Source organism: Macrobrachium rosenbergii, chromosome 42, assembly GCF_040412425.1.
Source record: "Macrobrachium rosenbergii isolate ZJJX-2024 chromosome 42, ASM4041242v1, whole genome shotgun sequence".
Classification (NCBI taxonomy): domain Eukaryota; kingdom Metazoa; phylum Arthropoda; class Malacostraca; order Decapoda; family Palaemonidae; genus Macrobrachium; species Macrobrachium rosenbergii.
In genome coordinates, this window is record NC_089782.1 from 32950457 (window position 1) to 32973656 (window position 23200).

The window sequence follows — 23200 nt, forward strand, 5'->3', positions numbered from 1 at the left end:
TATCCATCCGCCTCCTCCTCCACCTCTTCTCCACCTAAGCCATTCTACCCCCTTAACAAAACAGGCTCTTCTATCTTTTCTTCTTGGGTTACCTTAGCAACGAAGGGGTTGCAAGGTCAGGCCTTTTCTCTCTTGCGGTATCACTGTTCCAGTGATACGACGCGGGATAAAAGTCAAGAGTTAGCAACAGCGGACTTCTTAAAGGGGGTTAGCTCTGCTTTCTTCCAGATTGGTGGTGAATTTGTTGTTGAATTGGAAGTTTTCGTTGCGTTTGGAGCAAAACAAGATTCCTCTCTTCATCTTTAAGTCCTTGAAGAAGACAGTGTCCTGGAGTTCTCGAGTGACTCTATATAAACAAAAGAGGTATCGCATCAATGTCCGTCGATTCTTTTGTATAAATGTCGAAATATTACATGAATCACCAATTGAGGCTGCGTTATAAAAGCTATTGCCTTTTCAATTTGCTTTTGAAAACACGGAAATAATAAAAAAAAAGACTCATTATAAGAAAATGTTGATTATGAAAACGAAAACACCTTCGAAAGTTCGAGCCTCAAACCTTGCTCCTAGGGTTTTGGAGAACTTTTTCGACCAAAAACGCAAACCTCCATATCAGTGTTGTTGGGAACGTGAGGGTTTAGAGAACGAAAACCTTTGTCAAGGCTGAGTAGTCCACACCTACATCCCATTCCTCCCGCCCCGCCCGCCCACCCGAAAAAGAAACCTTATCCAAATTTGGTTCTCAAAAAAGTGTAATAATTTCCGAGAAAATCCTTACATAAATCTCTGTGGAATGTGTATGTATGTATGTACACACACACATATCACACACTCACACACACACACACACACATTATATATATATATATATTATATATATATATATATATATATATATATATATATATATATATATATATATATATATATATATATATATATATATATATATATATATATATATATATAAAATTCAAAAGACACCTTATCATTGCCTCCCAGTCATCTACAGTACGATCTACAGTAATAAACTTGATTATGAAGACTAAATGTATTAGTATTTTTACGAAAAATACCTTTAGTCTCGATAATCAAGTTTATTACAGTGGATAGTACTGTAAATATATACTATATATATACATATATATATGCATACATATAAGCCTATACATATTCAATCTTCAATCACATCAAATTTGCCAGACAGACAGAGCAAAACACCTACTGGAATGTACAGTAGCCGGACCTCTTCACAAAGTGAGTGTTGCTTACTGAAAAAAGAAAAAAAAAACTTCCAGTCAGGGAAGAAAAGTGTAGAAGCCATATCCTCTTTCTATCCTGAATCCTTTCCGGAGGCAGCCCAGTTTCATCCGGGGCTCGTCTTACTCCTGGACAGACCAGGAGGACCACTTTTGCTTTTCCTTGTGCCTTCCTGTTTTGCTTATTTTTTTTTTTTTTTTAATTTTCTGCTTTCTTTCTTTTGTGTCGATGTGCCTTGGGAATCTGTCTCGTCGATTTCTCTTGCATTGTCTTTTATAATAATAGTAGAATTATCTCTGTTGCTTTCTTTACGTCTGTTCTTTTTACATTGACTAATTTTCTTGCGTCATCCCTATTACTTTCTTTATCATATCTGTTCCTTTTATGCCGACTAATACAATCATGACCTCGTAAGGGGGGGTTAGTGCCGTTAGTGCACCTCGCGCGGTGCACTGTAAGCATTAACAAAGGTTTTTTTGCAGCGTCCCTTCGGCCCCTAGCTGCAACCCCCTTTCATTCCTATAAGTAATACAGTATGAAAAAATGCTATCAAGTTCTCTAGTATTTGAACAGATATTCACTTCATTTTATATACTTAGAGTCTGCTGTATTAAGCCTGGAAAGAAGAAGAAGAAGAAGAAGAAGAAGAAGAAGAAGAAGCTACAGTTAAAACCCACAAATGTCACAAACAACCTGCATTCGTTTGGGACACCAGCGAAACAGCACGTACACATTTTTTTTTGTTTTGATGGATTCATATTACGCGTCTGAGTCCCGGGTACAAAACGACATTTCATCTTGCTAAGAAACACGTCTTCCCTGTTTTGATCCCGCACTCGAAGGCCGCTGGTCGTGCATATTCCCTCGAGACTTTGAAACTGATTCGGAAAGAAGGTGAGTTTCTCCTTCGAAGACTCTGAAGAGTTAGTTCTTGGATGGTTAACTGTGGTTTCTTTATGGCATCTCTGTCGACCAGTGACGTGTTAATTCATTTATGCAGTAACCAGTCTATCTTCCCTCTTGCTATCCACAAATGCTACATAGTGCAGCTGCGAGTTTCTCTACTATTACGCCTTTCAAACTATTACTGTCAATTTCCATTCCAGGGCTGAATGACCTCATAGGTCCCAAAGCTTGGCTTTTGGCCTAAACCCTACATTCCACTTCATTCCTATATTATTTGAACGAAATCCTAAAAGAAAATTTTTTTTCTTGATAAACTCTGTGACAACTTTTAACATAATGCCGTCAGTCTTTGCAGCATATAGATGATATATCTATTTCTAAATCTGTGCAAACTGGTATTTGCAGAGTACGGTGATGCAGAATGATTGCAAAGTACTACCGTGATGGCAAAGTGACATCCAAGCGCGGATGTGCCTCACTTCAGTTTGACATCGATATTGTTTCGTCTGGTTCTCTTAGTGGCTAGACAGTGCAAGCACTGTTTGCAAGCACGGTCTGCTAGTTACCAGAGAACTTATTTGTGTAACTCATTCGTAAGAACGGTCCCATCGTCCTGTGTTCCTATCAGGTAAGCTTTCGAGTCTACCTCATTATTTGATGTTACGTGACATTATGTAGTACAAGTGAATGGGCAGATTTTGTTAATCCTTTTGTTACAATCGGAACATAGAAGCAGCTAGCTCATTGGACCTTTCAATGATTAAGTAAATCACTATCGAGTATCAGTACTCGTGTGTGTATACATGTGTGTGTGTGTGTGCGCGCATGCGCAAATTGATAACCTCATAAGGATCGTATTCCCGTCATGGTCGCCTCTTCTGAATCAGCGCTTACGCCTGTCCAATCGCCTTTCTTTTTTGTGAAACTCCCCCTCCCCTCTCTTCCCATCCCTAACGGTAAAATGAATCAAGGCAACATTTCAGAGTCACGTAAAACGTCAGTCTTATCGACTCGCAAATTCATCTGGCCTAATCTCGCCAAACTTTCCCAGTCAGTGCGTCTCAGCGATTTGCTATCCGCACAGTCAGTTGAAACTGGTCCAGTCATCATAAGGCTACCTACCTCTTCTATGGAAGATTGGTAAGTGCTTCCAACAGCTGGCAAGTCCAGTTTATGACTGACTGAAGCCTTCGCTTGATTGAAATGCTTTTGGAAAGCATAACTAGTAGGGGAGTGTAGCCATTGAGTGTTCCATCCCATTGCAAAGTTAAGCTGATTGCTTGCTTTTGATGAAGTCTGTTCCAAATTGCTGAGAATATTTTGGGCATCTCTCTCACTCAGAGAGAGAGAGAGAGAGAGAGAGAGAGAGAGAGAGAGAGAGAGAGAGAGAGAGAGACACTGGACTTTACTCTTACTCAGTACCATGAGAGAGAGAGAGAGAGAGAGAGAGAGAGAGAGAGAGAGAGAGAGAGAGAGAGAGAGAGAGAGAGTCTGCACTTTTGCTGGATCAAACGAGTTACTTTTTTAGTAGCATCTAGTCGTTTTTAGTTGACTGTTGATAAACATTGATAGAATATAAATGAAAAGAGAAAAAAGGGGAATCTGCTTCAACGAACTTAGAATCTCTTGTTGGTTTAAGAGGGATTTTCATTGGACTTTCTATCTCCAATAATATTTCCGATGAGTAAAAATGAACTGATTCGTAAAAACTGTAATTAGACACGTTTTGTTATTGCGAGGACTTGATACAGGAGTCCTTTAATCCGTAATTGGTATATGCTTCTTGCATTTTAATACATTTTTATCTATTTATTTATTAATTTATTTTTGTTTCCTTTTTAATAAGTGGTATCTCTTCTTTCTGTATTTCACTTTACTTCCTCTTACTTCTTCCTAATGAACACCATAATATTCTTTGGAAGCTTGAATTTCAAGTCACTGGTCCCTTTGGTGGGCTTGTTCCATATGAATAGGTTTCATCTACTGAATAAGAATAATAATTTTAAAACTTAGCTTCTTTTTGAGCTAATGAATGTCCTGACTGCGGGGATTCCTGGTTTTCTTGAAAAGACCATCAGTTTTTTTATCGGTTATAGTAAAATAAGGTTAAGAATAAACGAGCACCTCTACTACTGCTTAAACTACGTGTTTGTAAATGAGTAAAACAATTTATTGTTGTTTAGGAACTTTATTAGTCATAAGTGAAATTGGCAGTTGCCTAGACAATATATAATGTTATAATTTTTTTTTTAATGGAGACAGCACATTGTAGATGAAGGATTGCTTACGACTGCTCATTAAAATTATTTTTTGGTAAGGAGTCTTTTCTAGTGATAGTAAAAGTGTACATAAATAGCTAAAATGACATTGTGATGGATAGTTTTACTGATAAGCGTGTCGAACAATCTCGAAAAATGGAATGATGAACTGAAGACGGCAACATTTCTAGCGATTTCTTGGTGTAGTAAGTGGAAATCTAAACATTGATTTAGCTGTGAGTGTCCAGAGAACATTTAAAAGAAAAATATTTTATTTGGTGATGTTGACAAACACTGTAGGCCTTTGTGTAATAACACCACTCTTACCATTTCAGATTTCGAGTTGTTTCAAATCGCCTGCTTGGAAAATGCTCTTAGAAATGGCATCGTCCCGGAATAGTTCTCTTGGAAATTCTGAAGGAAGGTTGTTTTAAATTCCACAAGCAAAAATATTTAGGAAACCTTCACAGGATTCTGTAATTCGATCATTCGATTCGTCACATCGCATCGAAAGGAAGAGACATCTTTCCTTTCTTCGTACTAATATAATTTCGTAAAATGGTTCCCCAAGGATATATTCTAAATGGCTACTGACGGTGTTAGATCACTATTTCTACTCGAAGGTGATTCCCGCAGCCCTCTGATCCTCGGCGATCTTCAGGAGCTGTGCCACGTGGGGGGGATTCTGGGGCAGGAAGGGGGACTCGGCACGGAAGCCATTTTCGTCAGCCACGTACCTCACCTCGATGACGCCGCTGCCGTCGGGAAGAGGGTAACTGGAAAAGTGACGACATATTCCAGGTTAGCTTTTATTCTTTGACACTATAACCTAAAATTGTAATCAAATATATATTATGTATATAAATTTCTGACTCGCATCAGGATCGAACCCAGGCCACTAGAGTCATAAACGAAGTTGGAACCTGAGCACCACTGTACCTGAGGCCTTTGTCGCAGCGATCTTGTCTTCCTCTCAACTGGAAGACCTGGGTTCGATCCTGATGCGAGTCAGGAATTTGATTCTGTTCCACACGTGATTGTGTGTTGATTTTTTCTATATCTATCTATCTATATATCTATATATCCCACCTGTACACTCCTTGGATGTTGGCCTGTCCCACGGCGCCTCGAACCCCGGCCGCTTGGGCGGCGATTCCGTTCTCGGCCTCGAAGGCGTAGCTGAAGCTTCCGTCTCCGTTGTGTGTCCGATCGTCTCTCGTGATCGCGACGACCTGGTTGGGGATCTGGGGGGCGGCCAGGGCGGCGGCGCAGAAGGCGCTGACGAGGAGAATCTACGGGAGATGAAAAAGAGTTGTCAATAATGACAGTTTGGGTCGAGGGGTCTCCTGAATTTCTGTGGGATTCGACGGGAATTCGTTCTGTTCTTTGACGAGTTTTTTTGGGGGGGTGTAATTTTTATTTAAATGTAGGGCGCTGATGGGATGCCCAGACTAATGTCCCTGCGTTGCCCAGGCTTATGAAAATGTTAATATATATATATATATATATATATATATATATATATATATATATATATATATATATATATATATATATATATATATTTTTATATATATTATATATATAACATATATATATATATTTATTATATATATAATATAATATATAACATATATATATATATATATATATATATATATATTTATTTATTATATATATAATATAATATATAACATATATATATATATATATATATATATATATATATATATATATATATATATATATATATATATATATATATATATATATATATATTAAATGTGTGCGTGTGTGTATGTAAGTATGCATCGGCTAAAACGTTACTTCATATCCAGTTGCTCTAACAGAAACTGTTTCAATAAGTAAAAGCAATTTAATGAAAAAATCAGTACTTGACTGTGAAGGTTTGTCCATAGCCTGAGCATTCATAGAAAAAAAGACTAACAAAACTTACAATAAAAAAAAAAGAATAACTTTCAGCTTATTCAAGAAAGCCAGATACTCACGAACTTCATGATGCCGTTGAAGACTGGAAGAGTCGTGGGAGAATACTGCTAGGGGATCGTTCGACTCCCTTAGTATTTATACCCACACTGGATCCCTGTCTCTCTCTCTCTCTCTCTCTCTCTCTCTCTCTCTCTCTCCCTTTTCCTCCGCGTCCTCCCCTCCCCTTTTAATCTAAGGGGTTAGATTACCCTCCTTTCTACTCATTTCCATTCTCCGGGCCCTCGTTAGGTCCTACCACGAGATGACTTTCGCCGAGGTCGTTTTACTTTTTCCTCGAGCGCGCACAATAGTCGCGGGATTCAAACGCGAAGATTAGCCTCGATTCTCACGGGTAAAAGCTTTCCGTAACTCGTTCGTTTTCTCTTCTATTTCTGGCAAGGAGTTGTTTGTTACAGTAGAATGCTTTAGTGCTTTGAAGTTGCTTTATCTTGGAATAATATTAAAAGCTGCAAAATTCTGTAATTTTGAGTTATGCTAACTTTTTAATACTGTCATTTTGAGGAGTGTCATCACTGTGTGGTATCTAGGCACTGTACAATACAATAACGTTGAGCTATTTTACCTTTGTATAGTATTTAAGCACTGTAAAATGCTGTAGTGTTTAAAACTTTACCTAATATTTAGGCACTGTAAAACACAGTAATGTTTTAGCTGTGTTAACTCTGTATGATAATTAGATACTGTACAGTATTGCAATTTTGAGCTTTGTTAACTCTCTAATATCTATGAACTATAAAAATTTGCAATTTTGACCTATGTTAACTATATGCTAATGATGCACTGTAAAATCCTATCATTTTGGGCTCTTTTGGCTGTATGATATTTGGGCACTGTAAAAAATATATAATATTTTGACACTGTAAAGTTCTGTAATTTTGGGCTGTGTCAATTTTATATGATAAATAGTCACTGTAAAATACTGGAATTTTGAGTTTTTTTTCAGGCACTGTAAAATACTGTACTTCAGATCCATGCTGACTCCATATGATTTGCAGTCACTATAAAACACTGCAACGTTGAGATAAGCAAGCTTTGCATTACATCAAGTTATTGCAGAGTGCTGTAATTTGCTAATATGTATGACATGCGCTGACGTAGACAAATCCTTTAAATGTTTGCATATATATATATATATATATATATATATATATATATATATATATATATATATATATATATATATATATATATATATATATATATATATATATATATATATATATATATATATATATATATATATATATATATATATATATATATATATATATATATATATATATATATATATATATATATATATACATATATACAGTATATAAATTTTTTGTGCGTGTGTGCACATACCACAGTAGAAAAATGAAATATTGGTTATAATTCCCAACCGGTTTCACCTTTTAGTTTTCTAAAACATCTTCAAGCGGACTGATGCATAAATATAGAAGCAAATAACCAAGATTCCAGAGTGGCAGTACAAAGGAACACACTGACTATGTGAACCTGATAAGTAGAAACAATGAGGTGGAGGGGACTGGGGGAGGTTGGGGGGAGCAGTAAGCTCATTAAGCTCATTGAAATCTGAGGCCAATGCTCCATTTACAAATCTCGCTTATCCATCCGCGTGATTGCTAACTCCGGTTTAAACACAACGAGTAGAAACGTCCCCTTGTTACAGCTTATTTTCAATATCATGAAACATTGCTTATAATGCAATTCGTATTATCACAGATATGAATCTAGCGATCGTTTTCGCAAGACCCGTGAGACGCCGTGCAGTGAATCTCAAAGTTAGCCCGTGTAGGGGGCCACATCAGTGCACCTCCCGCAGTGCACTGTAGGCATTGCTTAGGGTTCTTTGCAGCGTCCCTGAGGACCATAGCTGGAACGTTTTTGTCTCTGCGTCAAAACTTCAGGATTCTTCTCCGGAATCCCTTTTCGTCACTTACTGCGATGCTCACTCCTCTACAGAAAAGGTTCTCTCTTTTTTAATTTTCTCAAAACAAAGCTATTTTGCCGACTTTGTCTTTCCGTCAGCACTTTTTTTCTGTCTGCTCTTTTTCTGTCATCCCTCAGATCTTAAAGACTACTGAGGCTAGATGGCTGCAAATTGGTATGTTGATGATTCACTCTCCAACCACCAAACGTACCAAATTGCAGCCCTCTAGCCTTAGTAGTTTTTATTTCAATTAGGGTTAAAGTTAGCCATAATCGTGCTTCTGGCAACGCAACATCACAGGCCACCACGGCCGGCTGAGAGTTTTATGGGCCGCGGCTCATACAGCATTATACAGAGACCACCGTAAGATAGATCTATTATTAGTGGCCTTGACTATACGCTGTACAGAAAACTCGATTGCGCCGAAGAAACTTCTGCGTATTTATTACTTGTTTTATTTCCTCCCATAATTTCTCCCGATTATCGGATTCTGCTCCTAGTAAGTGTGTTAAGTTGTCTATACTAGCTATTGAACTGCAAAACACGCCTTAATATGATAATCTTATTCTTCGATATCTGTTCTGCCCTAAAAAGGAAGACTGCAGGATCTGCAAAAATACAAAACTGAGAAAAATGGTAGATACTCCCTTGCCTTACTACTGATTTTGCAGATACTGCAAACTGGACACCCTAAATACTCGTGGAAAGCATTGAAGAATCATTCTGAAACTGCAGTAGTTTTCCTTTGCCTTACTACTGATTTTGCAGATACTGCAAACTGGACACCCTAAATACTCGTGGAAAGCATTGAAGAATCATTCTGAAACTGCAGTAGTTTCCTTTGCCTTACTACTGATTTTGCAGATTCTGCAAATTGGACCCCCTTAATACTCGTGGAAAGCATTGAAGAATCATTCTGAAACTGCAGTAACTCGTGTATTAGTGTTTCACGAAAATTTTGCAGATACTGCCGTTTTGCATTTTGAGGTAGTGTTATTTAATGAATCCCTCCCACCCCCCTTACAAATGTTGCATCTATATTGTTTGCTAATGAAGTCGTATTTCTGTATCAAAATCTTATACGCTTATTTCTGTTGACAAATGGATTATATTTCTTTGTGCAGTTCTGTACAGCTCAAAAAAAAAAAAAAAATCTTGATTGCAGAAATTCCGAATGTTTCATGTAATGAAAGGTAAAGCAGTCATGTAATGTAATGCCTCCTGTTGGTAGGTCACAGTCCATAGGTCCACGCCTAGCTTTCTACGCCCCTCCCAAACCTTACCACACTTAGGAAAAGGTCCTGCGCTGGCATATAACAACCACTACCCAATGTACCATAAGCCAAAATCTTACCACATTTATCTGCTGATGATTTCAATAGAAATTTAAAATAGGAAAGTAAAATACGGGTTTTTTTTCTTCAGTTATTTAGAAGATCCTCTGTGGGGGGGGGGGGGAGTTGGTGCCGTGTCAGTGCACCTCTCGTGATACGCTGTAGGCATGACTAAAACTTTTATCTCCATTCCCATTTCCTTTTTCTTCCATCTTGCTGTCCAACCCCTTCAACTCCATTTTTACATCTTTAATCACTGAATGGCTGATTAAAGCGAAGGTGCAATGCATTACTACCCTAATGCAATTTTTGTATTTTAATAATTCACTTAAATTTTTTTCTATTTATTTATTGATTTGTTAACTTATCTTTTGTTTTCAGTAAGTGATCTCTTCTTTCTGTATTTCCTATTAACTTCTGTGACTTCCTTCTAATGAACACCATATTCTTTGGAAGCCTGAATTTCACGTCAATGATCTCTGTGGTGGGCTTGTTCAATAATAATAGGGTCCATCTTCTGAATAATAATAATAATAATAATAATAATAATAATAATAATAATAATAATAATAGTAATAATAATAATAATAATAATAATAATAATAATAATAATAATAATAATAATAATAATAATAATAATAATATTTTGTGTATTTCAAATCCCCTGACAAATGAGATTTCATAAAGGAAAACACTTGAAATGAGCTTTGAAGTAAAATGCCTGTTTAGGTTGGAGTTTAGTTTTATTGAATTCTTAATTACAAACATTAAGGATTTTTCGTTTTGTTTAAAAAAAAAAATGGTACTCCTGTAAAACAGAAAGGCTTAAGTAGGTAATGACAGAGCGATCTGACACATTAATAGGCTCTCTCTCTTCTTTGGTACGTATCAGATTGAAATCAGATAGGCTGTTTTATATAAATAGCTATTACAAGACATGATCTTTTCTACTTTTTATTTACAAATTCTCTGCTGCTAAGGTGACATTATCTTTTATCGTGAGTTCACTTTGCCATTTTAAAGTAATTTCAGCCATATTTTACTTTTTCACTCGAGAACCATTTCAGCCATATCGCTAGCATTTCTTTGCCAATGTCTAATCGTCTGATTTTCGATTTTCACAGGAAAACTTTGGCCATTACTCGAAGGTGATTCCGGCAGCTCTCTGTTCCTCGGCGATCCTCAGGAGTTCAATGACGTGGGCGGGAGTTGGGTGGGGAGTGGGCAAGAAGGGAGACTCGGCTCTGAAGCCATTTTCGTCAGCTACGTACCTCACCTCGACGAAGCCGCTGCCGTCATCGAGTGGGAACCTGCAAACGGGTAATGATATTTGAGTTTTTAGTAAATTATTCACGTAACTGCTAAACTTGTATGCGACTGGTGATGCAGACCTGGTTGATTGATTGATTTACATAATATATAACGTCACAAGCAGACTCATTGGTACCGGAAAGCACCAAAGAAATGATGGGTGAGACTAAAGCTTATAGGCCTAGGGGTGTTCTTGGTTTGAGAGGCTGAGAGTCGCAATTTGATGATAAAGACCTGATTGATTGACTGATTTACATCATAAAAGACGTCAAACAAAGACATATTGTTACAGGAAGGCCCCAAACAAATGTTGGGTGGCATTGACTTCATATAGCCTAGGGACACTCCTGATCTGAGAGGCTCAGAGCCCCATTGAGACCAAGGGAAGCACTCTGCATCCCTACCTGTAGGATCCCTCGATGTTGGACTGTCCCTGGAAGCCTCTCACGCCAGAGGCCTGGGCGGCGATGCCATTGTCGGCCTCGAAGACGTAGTTGAAAGTCCCGTCGCCATTGTCTGTTCGGTCGTCTCTGGTGATGGCGACGGGATTCGGGAGTTGGGGGGCGGCCAGGGACACGCAGGCGAGGCAGGCGAAGATGATCTGGAGGTTTCGTGACGAAGGGAATGAATGAATGCTTGCAGGAGATGAGTGACTGGTTACTATCCTAACTGACATTGCTTGGTTAGTTTTCTAACTGACTTTGATTGGTTGATTTGCTAACTAACTTCGATTGGTTGGTTTGCTAACTGACATTGATTGGTCAGTTTGCTAACTGACTTTGATTGGTTGGTTTTCTAACTGACATTGATTGGTTGGTTTGCTAACTGACGTTGATTGGTTGGTTTACTCTCTGACATTGATTGGTTGGTTGGCTAGCTGACATTGATTGGTTGGTTTAAACGCTAGCTGACATTGATTGGTTGGTTTGCTAACTAACATTGATTGGTTGGTTTGCTAGCTGACATTGATTTGTTGGTTTGCTAGCTGACATTAATTTGTTGGTTTGCTAGCTGACATTGATTGGTTGGTTTACTAGCTGACATTGATTGGTTGATTTGCTAGCTGACATTGATTGGTTGGTTTGCTAGCTGACATAGATTGGTTGGTTTGCTGACTGACATTAATTGATTGGTTTGCTAACTGACGTTGATTGATTGGTTTGCTGACATTGATTGGTTGGTTTGCTAACTGACATGATTGACTGGTTTGCTTAACTGACATTAATTGGTTGGTTTGTTAACTGAAATTAATGGGTTGGTTTGCTTAACTGACATTAATTGGTTGGTTTGCTTAACTGACATTAATTGGTTGGTTTGCTGACTGACATTGATTGGTTGGTCTCCTGACTGACATTGATTGGTTGGTCTCCTGACTGACACTACATATCCTAGGCTTCTGTAACATTGCTAAGACAGATTGCACACAGCTCAAGCGACAAAAAATCTCTCTCTCTCTCTCTCTCTCTCTCTCTCTCTCTCTCTCTCTCTCTCTCTCTCTCTCTCTCTGCGAAAACAAGCCTTTTCAAATTCGAGGAACTTGTGAAAAGCCACTCTAAGAAAGGAAAATAAAAGACAACAAAAGTAAATTGAATAAAAGAAAGGAAAACTACGATCAGGAAACGCCGAATTGCACTGAGGTAAAGGAGGAAACAAAAAATAACTTTCTATCAGAAATATTTTGATTCAGTAAAACTGACTCAACGTAAAGCTGTATAAGAACACTGATTAATCACCTTAAAAAAAAGCCCCGAAATAAACTACTTTAGACGAATCAGGGTACAAAAACTACTTCAGAGCAAGCTACACATAAAACTCACGAGCTTCATGATGGCGTGTGTCGTAGGAGAGCTGTCGAGTTCCACTGGTGGTGAAAGGCCAGGGATCCAATATTTATACCCAACCAGAACCACCACCTCTTCTCCTTTCCTTTATCTTGATCATCACGTGGCAGGACAAACAAGGTCACCCCTACTTTTCCTTTTGCGGTCTTGGCTATGGGATTTGAAAAAGGCGTGTTGCTAAGGCTTCGAAAACCAGACCTGGCTGACAGCGTATTCGGTTGCGTTTGTTTCATGTCCGTATTGTTTATGCAATTGAAAGTTTCTCAGAATTTTGAGATTTAGACTTTCTCTAAAGACTGGTAGTTTTCATTTTAAGGTGACGTGATGCAGATGCAAAACTCTGCATATAAGTTATAACAAGAATATGGTATTGTTTCAAGGAATATGGTATTGTTTCTAAGAATGTGGTATTGTTTCTAAGGTATGTACTGTCATCAAATATGTCTGAAGTAATGAAATTGTATGTTTACAAACGGTTGTAATGTTCTTCGAGTTCCTCAGATGCCCACTTCAGAAGTCGTGTAGCTTCCTTAGCAGAATTTTGGATCAAAAATCTGTTCAACTTAGCATAAGAACAATTTATGAGAAATATGGCCTTTTTTCATAAAGGTGTGTATAGGGGAAATAAAATAAAAATGGAGACATTGCTGACCTGTAATTTTAAATGTCTACTTTAGGGGAAAAATTTAAATTTTTCGATAAGATTTAACAGCAAAATCTTTTTCAGGTTGGCAGAATGATAAGTGCCTTTATCCTAATGAAAAATGTGAAATAAAAGTCAGTGTCTGATTTTTTCAGTATTTATTTAACGACACACACACACACACACACACACACACACACACACACATATATATATATATATATATATATATATATATATATATATATATATATATATATATATATATATATATATATATATATATATATATATATATATATATATATATATATATATATATATATATATATATATATATATATATATATATATATATATGTATGCGTTGTGTATTGACTGAAACACTGAAACTAGGACGTTGGTTTCCGATTTCTTTCGTCCTTATAAACAGTAAATTCTACAATGTAACCAGATTGTACATAAACTATTACCCTAATATAAACTAAATTATAAACTTAGCAACCTATATCTCTTGATATTACTGACTTGTATTGATCTCTCTCTCTCTCTCTCTCTCTCTCTCTCTCTCTCTCTCTCTCTCTCTCTCTCTCTCTCTCTCTCTCCCCTATGTTTTACAACAAAGTTTCAAACTAAAAAATACTGTTTATTGGCATCCCTTCCTTGCACATTCTCAAAGAGACTCACAATTCTTTTGACTTTCTAGGCTTAAGCTTGTGTCTCTTCTCTCTTTCAGCTCGCAAAACAAGTGTTAATAAATGAGAAGTGGAAACACATTAAAGTTATTATTATTGTTATACATTATCATAAAATAAAGTTTAAAGCTCAAGAATCCCGGGGTCTAGACTGTGTGTTCAAATTTTCCGCTCTGAAGTTCCTGTGAAATTCTAACAGAAGAAGATAATTGGTTTGACAGTTGGGACTCTGTCGGTGTAAGTGGAAAACAGAAAACACAAAGATCTGTAACTTTGCGCCAGTTGTTTATGTATTTCCTTTCGGAACTGTAAGTGACTTTCCCATTACAGTGCTTATGACTAGGCCTATATGTCTTAGCTGAGAAAGTTCAGTGGTTTTGAGGCATAAAGGAAACTGTTCCCAAAATTTTCATGGCCGGTTCATGGTTCCTTCTGTGACGTACAAATCCGGTGTTCATGGAACTTTCAGTGGCTGCCCTATTACAGTGATTTTGAATGAAATATGTGAGTTTGACTGTATGTATAGGCTGAGAAAGTTCAGTGGGTTTTGAGAACAAATGAAGCTATGTTTGTGAAGGGTGACAGGTTATAACAACCTTCATTCAGTGCCTCTTGTCACAGGTAAATACACAGTTCTGATGCTTTAACAGGTAATTTAGTTTGACAAATATGTAATTTCATGGTGATACAGATGGCCAGTGAGCGTGTATATCATATATCCTTAATGATAAATACTATAATTAGTCAATTCCACATGTTCGTGGACGTGAGTAGCCAAGTTGAGAATTCCCTATCCCGGGTTAAACATAAAAGTAGATGAGTCATTTAAAAACACGAGCTTTCACTAGCTGTCAAATTCCAGTTCACACACACACGTGGTCTGAATGTGTTCTGGCCATCTGGAAAGAGTGATTAGCTGAGAAGGCTCAGCCAATCACAACCTAGTTTCTTACCGCTCTGCGTTCTGATTGGCTGAACGCTCCTCTTATCCGAGTGACAGGATGCAAACAATCCTTCCCTATGGTTCAAATGTCATACGAGTGCTGAGAGAAAACTCTTTTTATTTTCTGGAAAATATTATTTTTGTTGCGATTGTTATTACTTTTTATATTATATGATTTTGTAGGGGAATGCTCCTTGGTGTTTGTGACAGGGAAGGGAATTCGTCATGGCCTCCAGGAGAAGGTTCAGGAGGGGTTTTTAGTAGTGCATCCTTCTGGGGGTTAGTTCTTTTTTTAGCAGCTATGAAAATACGAACATCGATTACGATGTTGGAAAAAATTATGATAGTGAAGTTTCAGGTGTTGGTGATCCTGAATAGCCTAGCCTTGCCTATGTGCCAGCAAAGGAAAGTGTTCATAGTGACGATTATCTTGGCGAAAGTGGTATTAATGATAGTGAGGGGCCACAATGCTAATGGTGTCAGGCTATTATTTCACAATAAACATTGTCGAATTTGTAATTAAGTCATTTGGGACGTTAGGTTAGTCTATGGCAATATACCCTACACTAGGTCCTTTGTCTTTCGTAAATTAAGGTGTTTTAGGATAGGATGACTTGAACTGAACACCAACCTCTTAGGGCTAGTTTTGGTGAAACTGAGAGCTACTACCTCACCCCTTTGGTTCGGTAACTAGACTACCAGTTTATGTGCAATAGGTTATGGGTGACGTGTTAGTACCAGCCCCTTGGGGATGAATGTAAAACGATAAACAAAAGACATAAACATAAATAAAAATATGAAGAAAAGGTATTAAATATCCCGTTCGAACGACCAGTGGGAACTAGGCTGCGATAGTAGTTTTCAGTTTTACCTTAGTTCTGTCCTAAACAGTCTGTTTCAAACAGTTGTATGCAAAGCACAAAGCTAAGAGGGTTTTGTGGCATCTTGATACTAAACATACAGTTGGCTGGTTGAGTAATGGTAAAGAGTGAGCTGTGATAAAACCTATTACCTAAGCCTTATCTTTGGTGTGATATTACAGTGGAGTTGTATTTCCAGTTTCCAGCCTCTGTTGTCGATTTCTCTCTCTGGCCCAAAGCCAGGGTTAGTTGTCGAACTGAAACTTTTCTCAGTTGCTTCAGAACCTTTCCTGATTCTTTTGTAGCATGCTCCTGCGGTCTCATTTCTCTGTATCTTTCTCTTTCTCCTCTCTCTTTCTCCTCTCTCTTTCTCCTCTCTCTTTCTCCTCTCTCTTTCTCCTCTCTCTTTCTCCTCTCTGGATAGGTGACACCAGCATACAACTCTTGAAGCATTGGTCTCAGAGAGTTAAATCTTTTGAAATCTTTGTGGACAGGCATTTAATAGTACAGTACCGCGAAATGAATTCATATCTAGAGGTATTTTGCATAGAAAGTCTGTGAAGTGTTGAGACAGCATTTATGCATTGAATACTGAAGTATGTTCTTTGCCTTCCAGGTAGATATGGCATGCAGTAATGAAGACAGGAAGAATTATTTTCACCAGCATCCCAAACATCAAAACACAGGATTCATCTGTGTGAACATGGAGATTGAGAACACCACTAAATTTTCGTGTCATCCGTTTCCATCAAGGATATGGCAAAAATTACTTCCTATTTGAAAATCTGAAGAATACCAGCAATTTTATCCCCATCAAGAATGAAAAATGCATTGTGCTTTATGTTCGCCTCTTAGTAACATTGTATTATGCGCTTCATGTCCTAAGTTGTATTTCAATTTTTTTTCTATTTATGGTATTGCAGATAATTTTAGGCATTATTCCAGTGACTGTTGATTGTAATGTTGCGAGGGAAGGCACTGCATGGGTCTGAGTGTAATATTTTGCAAATGTTTGAATACCCAACAAGAGCAGACAATGCTGGAACTAGCGAGACAATATTTAGAGACAGGTGAGGCCTTGCTGCTTCAGAGCGAGTCCTGTATTTCACACTCCTGCATACTTTCCTGTAAGTGATATGCATTGAGAATGCCATTCTGACTGTATCATGTATCTCTGGTGGGATATGTCACAAGTTGCCCTTTTATTCTGAGGTTTAAGCCACTGGTGTCAAAATGCAGAACTCCTCTTGCTAATTTCATTGACATGAATATATCTGTGTAACTGTTACTGTCTCAGCCCAGATGAGGTTAGTCACTTAATTTAGATTTGAGTACCTCCCGAAAAACAGGTCCCTTTTACCAGGTTCTGTAGATATTCAGCAGTCCCTTCTACCATTCTAACCGCATATGATTAGATACATCCTTGACTTAGGCCAGATGAAATGGTCAGGAATCAGGTGTGGTGTTTAGTAGCTTCTGAGTGAATCAAGGTGGGATTGTGTGTATTAGTGAGGCAGATAAGTACGTTCTTCTGATTCTAGGAGAATATCTTGGCGTGTCCATTACAATAGGTTCTATGTCTTGGTTACGAGTATGTCCATTATAATAGGTTCTGTGTCTTGGTCACCTTGATCCCCCTTTACCATTTCCCTTCTAAGCATTTTTAACGAGGTAATGCAGGACACATTTTTGACTCCTAGTTTTGCTGTTGTGTTATGTTTGTTATGCTAAATACTCATCAGGCCCTTAGAGACAACAAGTCCAGCCAGAAGTTCATGGCTTCTTTCTGTCAGGCATAAATCTGTTGCTGTTTGTTTTCCTTCCCCACGTATTGTGGGTTTCTTTGGGGTTCTGTTCTTGCAGCCACTTACACCATCATGTTTACCTCTTCCCTGCCAGTGATTTTGTTCTCTGATTGTCTCCTTTTACTTTCTAGCCCTTGTCTTGCAGTTGGCACCTAATCTAATTTATCTTTCATCATTTACTGTCTGTGGTCTCGAGAACATATGTAAATGCAGATCCCAGTCTGTACTTACAAAGTTGTAGGTCTCTAAGACACTTTCTGGCATTTTTTTGTCTGGTCTCATCCACTTCTTGATTCACTGATTCATTCTTTCATTGTATTGATTCTGTTTTAAAGAAAGGTAAGGCATCCTTTTTATTGCAGATCCATATTTTTCCTTTCATTTCTAACTTCGTCCTTCCTTCACTTCTCCACCTCTTCCTGTGGTTCCACCCCCTCCTCCTTTATTGGAGATTTGGCTTAGCAGATGCCTCTTTCCTGCCTCAGCTCAAGAAAAATGTTATCTTTGTGTTCCAAGACCAGTTCTTGGTTGTAGTTGATTCACGTTTGGATGAGTTAATCACTAGGTTGATACTCGATTTGAACAATGGTCTTCTCTGCCTCTCTGCCTGTCTGGGACCACAGCTGCTTTAGTTATGTATGATGGATGCCCACGCTCTGTCTTCTGTGGTCTCAAGTTCTTCCTTCCCCTGTGCATGATTGTTCCTCCACACCCATCTGCTCCAGCCATTGCATAAGTGATTGTCCCAGAGCACTTGACTGCCCCAGAGTATTTTACTTCCTTTTTTGTATTCAACTGCTCCCAACTGACCACTTATACCTTACTGCCCCTGGGTACTCTGCTTTGGCATACTCCAGGGCTCAGTGTATATGAAGGATAATGTGTATTCAGCAGCTTCATTGTACTGTATATTATTGTTTCAATAATTCATGGATAATTTGTGCTCCACAATCTTGAAATTTCAGTAAATGAAAGATAATTAGAGGATATAAAGAACTGTATTCTTTACTTATTGTAAGTGAGAAAATTTGTATTTTGGCCATATTTCATTTTGAAGTTACAGTGATTAGAGATGGTATTCTAAACCCAAAGGAAGTGTTGGACTTGAGAGGGAAGTTTCATAGCAGAAAAACAATTTTTCTTGTGTAACAACCTACAAGGCTTAGATGTGAAGAGTCGGATTTTTTGAAAATGAATTTACCCATTGTATTTAAATGTAGATTTTGCAAAATCTAACAAATCTTTGGCCATCCGCATGAGATTCAAGAATCGAGAACTCTCAAGGCCTCGTCCTGGGTAGGCTGTTGAATATAAAATTTCTTTTGTGGTGCCCTCTTTACACAGCGAGTCTTCTGATTATATACAGATATGGTTTAGTTTTACGTTCTCTAGTTTGTTCCAAAAAGTTTGGTGCTAAAGGGCCACTTTAAAATCTCCAGTTGCCACATTTTGTGTCCTGGTCCTTTTGTCATGTCAAAAGTCCTGCAGTCCATGTTTATCCTCTTCACATAGAAGAATCCAAGAAGAGGTTGTAAAGGGTTTAATGTTTATTAGTTTGGAAAGGCAGAATGAATGGGCAAGATTTGCTGTTTCGAAGTGTTTAATTCCTTTAGTTACATATGGTTAAAATAATGAATTTTATCTCGTGTGGAAAAGATGAAATAGTTTTCTGTGTCATGTTCATTTTGAGTTTTTTGTTGTTTTTATTTTAAGGTATTTTGGTTTGTGTAAATACATTTTTGTGTGTGTTTTGTTATTTTGTGAAAGCCCTTATTGCTAATTTAGACACAGAAACAGTTCTGAATTCAAAATACAGTACAAGCAAAGTGTTAGCAGGTAAACCTTTCCCCTTTTGGGAATATCTTGTTTCTTGTGGTCATGTTGTTTTGTTCCTTTTGAACAATTGTCAACTTTTTGGAGATGTTTTTGTGATGGGTATAAACCACTGGCAGTAGTGATATTGATGTTCTCTAGGGTAGAATGAATGTAAGATCAAAATTCCCAGTCCTGTATCCTCTGGCAATCTATGCTGTAAATTGTAATTATTTTGTGTTCCTTCTCTGATATCGTTTGCGTTGAGTTGTCAATCCTTTTATTTTTCTATTACTCTCCAATGAATAGTCTGTCTGTTTACCCTTTTGTCTAGTGGAAGCAGTCTGTCTGCAGTCTCCAGTGACTGGAAGTATCCTGTTTAAATTTCTTATGGAAGCAGTTTATCTGCAATCTCTAGTGACTGAAAGTAGCCTGTTTAAATTTCTTATGGAAGCAGTTTATCTGCAGTCTCTAGTGACTGGAAGTAGCCTGTTTAAATTTCTTAAGGAAGCAGTTTATCTGCAGTCTCTAGTGACTGAAAGTAGCCTCTTTAAATTTCTTATGGAAGCAGTTTATCTGCAGTCTCTAGTGACTGGAAGTATCCTGTTTTAACTTCTTATGGAAGCAGTTTATCTGCAGTCTCTAGTGAGTGGAAGTATCCTGTTTAAACTTCGTATGGAAGCAGTTTATCTGCAGTCTCTAGTGACTAGAAGTAGCCTGCTTAAATTTCTTGTGGAAGCAGTTTCTCTGCAGTCTCTAGTGACTGGAAGTGGCCTGTGTAAATTTCTTATAGAAGCAGTTTATCTGCTGTCTCTAGTGACTGGAAGTAGCCTGCTTAAATTTCTTATGGAAGCCGTTTCTCTGCAGTCTCTAGTGACTGGAAGTGGCCTGTGTAAATTTCTTGGGTAGAACAAGGCTGGCATTTGAATTTGCCTTCAAATGCCTTTCTCTTCCCTTTAGTCAGTGTATCTATTTACTCTCCACCACTGATACTTAAAGGTTTAGCTCTGTTTCAACCCTGTCATCATCCATTGGTACTGTATTTGCGTTTTGGTTGTAGAGCCTTTCTAAATTCTTATATGTAGTGTATGGCCCGCAAAGTCCCAAATTTCTTCCCCAACACATTTGTGTCTCTTGATGATGATTCTGTAAGTGTTGGCCTATTCTTCGTTTTGTGGTTCACCTGGGGTCGAGTTGAGAGCCCTTTGACGTGGAGTCTCTCTCTCTCTCTCTCTCTCTCTCTCTCTCTCTCTCTCTCTCTCTCTCTCTCTCTCTCTCTCTCTCTCTCTCTCTCTCTCTCTCTCTCTCTCTCTCTCTCTCTCAATGTATCTTTGTCTAACCGTAGTGTTTGGCAAAGACTCGCTGGTAAAAATAAAATAAAAAAATTCGCTCTGAATAGAGAGCTTGAAGCCACAGAGAATTTTCAAAGACGCAAGATAAAGTCAAAGGTGTCTAAGAAGAGTACGTAAAAAGTAAAGAAAAGCCTACAAGAAGTCTTTGGTCCCTTGCAGTTGTCATAAGAGAGTTAAGCTCTCAGGGGGAAAATGTAAAGACTAGGCCTACGTAAATGCTGGCTGCAGCCCAGGAAATGGTCGAGACCCTCTTAAAATAAGCGGATAATAATAGAAAACGGGCTCAAAGAACAAGAGAAGGTCTAGTTTAAGTTGAACAAGATTCAGAATGAAAACTTCGGTTGCAAGATGGCAGAAAATTGTACATTTTTGGCTTTCTGTAGACCCATAGTGTGCTTTTATAAGCAAGCCTACGTTGCTTTGCAACTCATAATACATCGAGACCTGTATTTATCAATTGTTGGGTTTGAGATGACGTCATATGAAAAACTAAGTACATTCATAAAGACCAATGTAAAGCCATATCTAAGGTTCACTGTATAATCGGGTAACGTCATGATGACGTAAGCACTTGTGTAAATAGACTAAAGAGGAAATAAAATCCATCAAATAACCGGACGCTCTTTTATTTAAATCCAAAAAAATACTTCAAAGTTGGGGAAGGTTATTGGTATCAATGAAAAAGTATATAATTTTTTTTATCCCTGGAGCCAGCATTGCAATACCCCGAAGGAGGGAGTGCCCCCAGCAGGAGGTATACAGCCAATCGGTTACCAGCTTCGAAGCCGACTCAAAGGACTGGTTTTCTAAGCTGACGGCTGATTGCCGAGATGGGGAAAAGCCTTATCATATACTTCCATTTGTGTTTTCCCAGATGTCTTCAAGTTTTCTGTGTCACGACTGTAGAATGCTAGATGCTTTCAAATGTCAAAGAAAACGCTACTACCGTAAGTCTAAGGTGGGTCTGGTGAAGTTGCCACTGAGCGAAACCTAGGCTTACGTTCACTCTTACGGCTGTGATTTCGTATAAGCAAATGCTTGCTTGACGTGTAGTGTCTAATGAAACATGGTGTGAAAAACCCTTAGACTCTTACAGCCAGAATTTCGTCCAGAAGCATAATGGCCCCAAAAATCCTAAGTCCAATTCCTCTGTGGATAACTTGAGAGAAATCCATGCTTTGTAAACATACATTCTGGCAGTTTGCTTTCCGTTTTCATTGAGATCTCGAAACCACACGAGTTTCTCTTACGCTTTCTTATAGAAAATGAGTCTTGTATTCAACCCTTACAGAAAACTGAGGAACGTTCAAAGCAAAAGACACTGAGATAAATATATCTCGAACGTATTCCCCATCAGACATACTGACTTTGTAGCTGGCGGGATTCTTGACTTTGAGCCGTAAAGTAAGATTCACTCGTAAATATTAGTCGATAAAGCGATTTAATCTCGTTTCCAGGGGTGTTCATATAGAAAACTGACGTCATTCTCTTTAATACGAAGCTGGCTAAAATAAGTTAGTATATTTTAGGGACCTCACAGCTTGTTATAATCCGGCATCTTCCACCATTCTGACGTCAAATTTGATATCAACACGCCAATGCCGGCGGCAAAATCGGAGTTGTGTCGTGTTCGTAATGGTGGTTCTACAAACACGAGACTTCGATTCTGTCGCAAGTGTTGGCTACGAGATGTCAAACTGGGACGGCAAAATGGTAAAAAATATATCAGCAAACAATCTCCTGTGACACTCCATATCCGATATAAAAATGCTCTATGGGAATGACTTCAAATTCCTTGATCATATTTCACATTACTCTCATTTAGCTGAACGTATCATCCGAAAGTACCAATTTTCACTTGGTGGTTTTATCATTAGGCGCCGTTCCTCCAAATACCTTTGCCTGACTATCTTTTCCATGTAAATATGATGGTACAATGTGTTTAATTAAAACTTGTAAAACTCTAAGCTCCATGATTAGAGGGTCATTTCTTTTGGAACGAGAAATAATTAAATGCTTTCATTTTGACAGAACTCATAAAATGGGCAGTGTTATAGAAATTACACACAGGGTAATTAACTTTATTTACTGTATTTTCATAGCATTTTTTGTCGATTAGTTTTTTCTACAAAATCTAAATTTTTGCTGCACTCTCGTATCTCAAGCTCTGTATCTGCTTACTTTAAATTTTGGGTTAAGATTTTACCTTCAATTTAAATGCTTCTAATTGGTTA

General features: G+C 38.0%; 2 protein-coding genes across 2 annotated transcripts; both read right to left on the minus strand.

Moving 5' to 3' along the window:
* Positions 1–4333: 4333 nt before the first annotated feature.
* On the minus strand, positions 4334–6580 carry LOC136828190 (cuticle protein AM1159-like). Its single transcript, XM_067086037.1, has 3 exons — positions 6434–6580; positions 5514–5716; positions 4334–5200 (listed from the first exon to the last, which is right to left on the minus strand). Exons 1-3 carry the CDS (start codon positions 6440–6442, stop codon positions 5038–5040), a joined length of 375 nt encoding a protein of 124 aa, XP_066942138.1. The 5' UTR covers positions 6443–6580; the 3' UTR covers positions 4334–5037.
* Positions 6581–10428: 3848 nt separating this feature from the next.
* Positions 10429–12910, minus strand: LOC136828191 (cuticle protein AM1159-like). The gene is made up of 3 exons (XM_067086038.1): positions 12833–12910; positions 11420–11616; positions 10429–11014 (listed from the first exon to the last, which is right to left on the minus strand). The coding sequence occupies exons 1-3, from the start codon at positions 12839–12841 to the stop codon at positions 10843–10845; spliced, it is 378 nt and encodes a 125-aa protein (XP_066942139.1). The 5' UTR covers positions 12842–12910; the 3' UTR covers positions 10429–10842.
* Positions 12911–23200: the final 10290 nt, after the last annotated feature.